The sequence below is a fragment of the Rhinoraja longicauda genome, chromosome 8, assembly GCF_053455715.1.
Source record: "Rhinoraja longicauda isolate Sanriku21f chromosome 8, sRhiLon1.1, whole genome shotgun sequence".
Classification (NCBI taxonomy): domain Eukaryota; kingdom Metazoa; phylum Chordata; class Chondrichthyes; order Rajiformes; family Arhynchobatidae; genus Rhinoraja; species Rhinoraja longicauda.
Window position 1 is genome coordinate 29,222,597 of NC_135960.1, and position 6,283 is coordinate 29,228,879.

Sequence of the window (6,283 nt, forward strand, 5' to 3'; positions counted from 1 at the left end):
CAAGATGCTGACACGGGGAGGAAGCTATGTCCATACTTGCAGCTCGCCTTTCGTCTGATTCCGGTGCCCACGACCAAGACGTTAAGCAAACATGAGTCAGTGTTTGAATGTGGTGGAGGTGCAGGGTATAAAGACCGAAGGCAGCGAGGTGAAGGCAGATCGAGAGAGAGAGAGAGAAGCAGCAACTTTACTCTGAGAACCCAGCCGGCTGATCCCACACGAGTCAGAATGAAATCCTTCTTCCTCGCCATCGCTGCCGTGCAGATCCTCCACTGCTCAGGTAGGTACTGGGGAGAGGGAGGGCTTCAGAAACCAATGAGTTACTGGTAATGAACTTCAGTCAGCGATAATTCACCAATGTGTAAAAAATATTCACTGCTCTTTGTTTGAATGTCTTGTACAACTTTCCTTCTCTCTCTGCAGGAGTGCCAAGCACCAAGGATGCTCTGAGAGCCTCAGTTGCAAAACTGAATGAAATCACCGAGATCGCCAACCTGTGTGCGATCACCAGGAGAGGTGTAACAAATGTAAGTGCGTTCTCCCCCAAATCTGCTTCATAAACAGATTTTAATAGAGGATTATCGATTTCAATTAGACACCGATGATCAAATCTCTCTCTCTCAAACAATGGGTAATGTTCTGCCCCGGAATTTTAATCCCAACTCAATTTGTGATTTAGAAGAATTGAATTGATTTAGAAGATTTAGAAGAATTGAATTGATTTAGAATAACTGAGGTTGAAATTTGCCCATTCATCTAGTTTTGGGTTAAGGGGTTTATTTCCAAAAAATAATCGTTTACCCTTTATTAATTCCGCCGGTTACCAAATTTCCCATTGCATTAAATATCTCTATATCGTGAAGATGGTGTGCGTGTGTGTGTGTGTGTGGAGGGGGGGGGGGGGGGGGTAGTTTATTTATTTTGATCAGTTAAATCTTTTGTCCATCCTCGGTGCCCATGAGAATCCCCCATTGAAGATTTTTTTTTTAAACTGTCCTGATCTGAGATAGAGACAAAATGCTGGAGTAACTCAGCGGGTCAGACAACATCTCTGGAGAAAAAAGGATGGGTGGCGTTTCGGCTCGGGACCTTTTCTTCCGACCTGAATCTGAATCATTGAGTCCGTGAGACTGAGTCCCTTTTCTCCAGAGATGCTGCCTGGCCCATTGAATTACTCCGGCACTTTGTATCTATTTTCGGTATCTGCAGTTCCTTTCTGCTCATGCTTTGATCTGAGCTTTATCTGACCGCAGGAAGACCACGTCTACCGTACACATTTTTTAATGACCCATTTTCCTTTTTTTCCCCAGACTTATCGCACGGGCAAATTGTCGTACAACGTGGATTTGACATTCTCCGTGACAGAAACAGTTTGCTCCAAGAATTCCGGGATGGAATTTGATGACCCCGGCTGCCGATTCCGCCCCAGAAAGACCGCTGTAAGTTCTGACCTATTCCGTGGCATCTAACCCACTCTTGTATAATCAGTAATGTCAGAGAAATTATCTTTACCAACTCACAATCGTGCCCAAAAAAACAAACTGTATTTTGTTTTGACAGGAGAAAGGATTTTGCAATAGCCGCGTGGAATATTTTGCTGACAAGTTGGCTGACGTTGATGTGGAGTGTGAAGGTCTGAAGACCATTGACAGCGAGAGTGACTCGATAGAATCAAGTGAAATCAGCTTTGAGGTAAGCACACAGTTGTGACACAATGCAAAGCAAATGGGATTTTTGATGAGATAGTTTACTAAATGTTTCCTCTGTACACTGTGCTAATAATGTACATATTAATATTTTAACACAGGACAAAACCGAATCAACAGATACATCAGTGGAGGAAACATCAAATGTGAGTATTAACTCATAATTTGAGAGATAATATTTTCGCTGTAGACTGGATTGGCATGGTCAGAATGGAGTGTGGGATAGCAATTTATTTAGCTGAGGATTCTGCCTCTGTGAGCATTTACAACCCCTGCCAAAGGATTACTGAATTAACCCAAAGAAAGGTGATTGTTTGTATTCCGCCCTTAAAGAGGAGAGCTTCCATAGGAAAGATGGGTTCCAAGGGACAGTGTAAGCTGTAACAGCTACATTCTCACCTGCAACATATAATTACAGACACAAGAGTTGCAAATGCTAAAATCTTGAGCAAAAAGAACCCAAATTGCTGGAGGAATTCAAAGGGTTAGGTAGCATCTGGAGGGAAATGAAGAAGGGTTCAATCCTAATATTATCTATCCATAGATAATAATATCTTGTCCTTCCAGAAGTGGAGCAGCAGTTTTAAACTGCATCCCAATTTTCAGAAGTGTTACTTATCATTAGTTTATCCATTGATCCACAGCCCCAACACAACAGGGCTGAAAGGATTATTGCACGATTGCATGAAGGGAGGTGGTTGATAAGATAATCTCTTCTCCAACAGCGTATCATTCAAACACAACTACAACTGTCATTTAACAGATTTAACAATTCCTAGTTTGTAATTTATCAATAAATATTTTGCAGTATGGTGCTAATTTCAGCGGTTAATTTACAGAATATCTGACTTTGCACATTATCTGACCTGTTGTCATTAATATTTTCTTATAGGTTGATACCAAATCAACAGAGGAATCGGAAGAGGATATTTCAGATGTGAGTTTGAGCTGGAAATTTACCAAATTATATTCTTGTTAGCGGGGTTAACAATAATGAAGTCCTGCATTAAATTGTGTAGGGATGGAGAGTGAGAAGACAATTTATTGAAGTGCAGTTCTCAGAGAGAGGGATTCTGATGCTTGACATTTCTTAGGGCTTTACTTTCCTTAAGAGGATCCTTAAGATACCATTCTTCAAGATAAAAGATATATTGAAACCAAATGCGAAGATGAGTTTATTTGATACTACTGATAAAGTATGCAGGCCAGCTGTTTGATCATGTTTACAAGTCATGTCATGTTGTAAATACAGCCCGTTTCAATTAGATTTTTTGTTTCAATGCCAGCAGCAGTGAGACCCACCCTGAAACTTTTATCACTGATAGCAGAGGTCAGAGAGCATCAGTTAGCATTTACCAATTTTGTGTCCATCGGCGTGTTTTCGAAAATATTGTGAGATAGTAAATCACAGAGCCTGGATGTGTCCAAGCTCTCATCACAAACACAATTTGAATAGGAAAATAACTGCAGATGCTGGTTCAAATCGAAGGTATCCCAAAATGCTGGAGTAACTCAGACTGAAGAAGGGTCTTGACCCGAAACATCACCCATTCCTTCTCTCCTGAGATGCTGCCTGATCCGCTGAGTTACTCCAGCATTTTGCGATAACACAATTTGAAAATGGCATTCTTATTCACTGGGCTAAACATGCCAATTTTTTTTCCCCAGATGGAAATGTCAAAGGAGACTTCAGTGGAGAGGATGGCAGATGTGAGTATGAATTATCCTGATGATTTTCTTGTTGATATTTAATAATGAACAAGAAAGTATAAATTCCTTGAGTCGAGAATACATTGTGCGATAAGAATTCATTTTAATTTGAGGCATGGGAAGGGATTCCAATGCTCCATCCCAGATCCATTCCAAAGGATTGTTAAATTCACCTCATGACATAGAATGAGCTTACTCTTGTTCAAAGTCAAAGGCACAGGAGGTGCAATGGATGGCATTGTGCGAGCAATGTTGATCGCCAATGGTAGATACTGTGCTCCTTCTTCCTGTTGGGGAACTACAGAGCGAACAAAAAAGTGTATTTGAAATACAAATGAGTGCATAAAACCTCATGACCAAAAATGTGCTAAGCATCTCATAATAATTTAAAAAATCACTTGAGTTTATTTTCCAGAGGGATAGAACTGAAAAGTGGAGAACTATGTTGAACATGTATTGAATAAACAACATGGGGTTAGAATTCATCACCCGGACTTGGGCTCTTTGGCCCACATTGTCCATACTGACCATGATGCCTGTCAATGCTAATTCAATTTTCCCGCATTGGGCAATATGAATAGCTCAGGAATTCATTTTATGGAAAAGACATAGAGACAATAGACAATAGACAATAGACAATAGGTGCAGGAGTAGGCCATTCAGCCCTTCGAGCCAGCACCGCCATTCAATGCGATCATGGCTGATCACTCTCAATCAGTACCCCGTTCTTGCCTTCTCCCCATACCCCCTCACTCCGCTATCCTTACGGAGACAAGGAATTCCAGAAAGGAGAACTTTAAACAGGCTGGACTGTCCAATGTTGAAAAGCAGAGACTAAGTATTATCTTGGTGATAGTTTGATTGACAGAATATTGAAGAATTTACCATATTTGGCACAGATGAAGTGGCTGAAAATAATGAAAACAACCATAACCTGAGTAGAATTTACTGGAATTATTCCAGGAATGAGGGACTGGCCATAAAGTTAATCTGGAGAAGCTAGGCCTGCTCTCCTTGGAACAAGAAGGGGTGTGAGGAGATTTGAAGGACGTGTTCCAGATCGTGACTGGTTCAGAGAGGGTAGAGGGTGACAATGGTTCAAGAGTCAAGGTTTTCACTAAAAGGGAGTGATGGGGAAAAAAAGTTCCTAAAAATGGTTTATGATCTGAAAGTTACTGTCATGAGGATGGGGAATACAAAATCAATTGGAGTTTTCAAAATAAAATTTGTGATACACTGGATGGAAATTAATTTGCAGGGCTTTAGGGAAAGTGTAGGAGAATAGGACTGAAGGACTTGCCTCGACTGGGCATAACCATTGGATCAACGGTATCCCTCTGTTTCCTTAATACTCCATGATTTTATTTGTAAAAGAGTGCAACAATATGGAACTTGCTGTAGACACAGTGTTTGAGGTGACCAGAATAGTACATTCAATGAGAAGTTCAATGCATATACAAGGAAAAAGGGAATAGAGGCATGTTCATAGTTAGAATTTGTGTGGGGGTTCCTGTTTGACATTAACATCACTGCCGACCCATTGTGTCAAATAGCTATAATCTGAATCTCATTAAACAAAACCCCGTTGTTGGGGATTTTCAATTATCATTATTTATCAAAATCTAAATCTACCTTAACATTTAATCCCACAGGACCTTGTCTCAGTGGAAAGCAAGTCAAAAGAATCATCTCTGGAAGAGTCTTCAAATGTAAGTATAACCAAGGTTTCATCAACCAACATAAACTTGGATATTGTTCATTAAAATAGATTATCAAAGCAGCCCTTTCTTATTAATTCAATCAAACGCTTTTCCCAGGGACTGTACGGGATAGTGGTGTGACACTGGTTATCAGTTCCCTTGGATGTAATCTGACCTTTGCCAGGGATGTGTTGAACTAACCCTTTGTAGAGGTGATCATCAGTCCTTTACCGGAGGCCAAATGATCTGAATTCCCACAATATCATGATTCGTGTCATTCTTGTGCATTCTTCCTTGAGAATGGCCAATGCAACAGAAACTAGCTGAACGGTCATATGTTGCCAGCATATCTCTGAAGTCAGGGCTGTACTGATCACTGCAGAATGTGAGAGTTTTTCAGAGGAGTCCTCCGTTCAACAAATACCCTCAATTCTGAAACTTTTAAATTTATCATGTGATATCATTTAAACTCCTAGCCATGAAATTATGGAGCTATGCAGCATGGAAACAGGCCCTTCTGCCCAACTTGTCCATGCCAACCAAGTTGTCATTCCCTGCTAGTTCCACATGTCTTTCTTTGCAAATACTTTTGAAAATCAGGATTTCATAAAAATACTAAAGATGAAATTATGAATATTTTATTACAGACAAAAAGCCAGTCAACAGAAGTATCACAGGAGGAGCCTTCCAACGTAAGTGTTAGCTGGCACTTTGCATCAAATACTTGACTATCATTAACATTAATAAAGAGCTGTGAACTCACACTGAACACAGCCCATCTGAAAATGGCAATGTATTAATTCTATCCATTCCACCTATTCCAGGAACAGGATGAAGATTCACGAGATCGACACTGAGCTTGAATGACCAAACTCAGCGAGAACACATGAAGACCTCAATCAGATTTAATGTGTTGTTAGTTTATTGGCTCATATGTAACATGGGAACCTGGGATTCTTGACTGTATATTTTATTGCAACTGGGAAATTCTACTGTTTGTAAATGTTCTGTTTGTTGTTGTCTATCATTTTGTGGATCAAATAAAAACTGTAAAGAGAACATTGGCTGAGTGTTGTAATGATCTTAACTGAAGGTGTTTATTTCACAAAATGCTGGAGTAACCCAGCAGGTCAGGCAGCATCTCAGGAGAGAAGGAATGGGTGACTT

The 6,283-nt window shown here is 40.2% G+C and overlaps 1 protein-coding gene across 1 annotated transcript; it reads left to right on the plus strand.

Annotated features, from left to right (window-relative positions):
* The first annotated feature begins 228 nt into the window (after positions 1–228).
* LOC144596235 (secreted phosphoprotein 24-like) lies at positions 229–6,072 on the plus strand. The gene is made up of 10 exons (XM_078404442.1): positions 229–280; positions 424–527; positions 1,311–1,439; positions 1,561–1,692; positions 1,808–1,852; positions 2,599–2,643; positions 3,375–3,416; positions 5,069–5,125; positions 5,764–5,808; positions 5,941–6,072. The coding sequence occupies exons 1-10, from the start codon at positions 229–231 to the stop codon at positions 5,971–5,973; spliced, it is 684 nt and encodes a 227-aa protein (XP_078260568.1). The 3' UTR covers positions 5,974–6,072.
* The last annotated feature ends 211 nt before the right edge of the window (positions 6,073–6,283 follow it).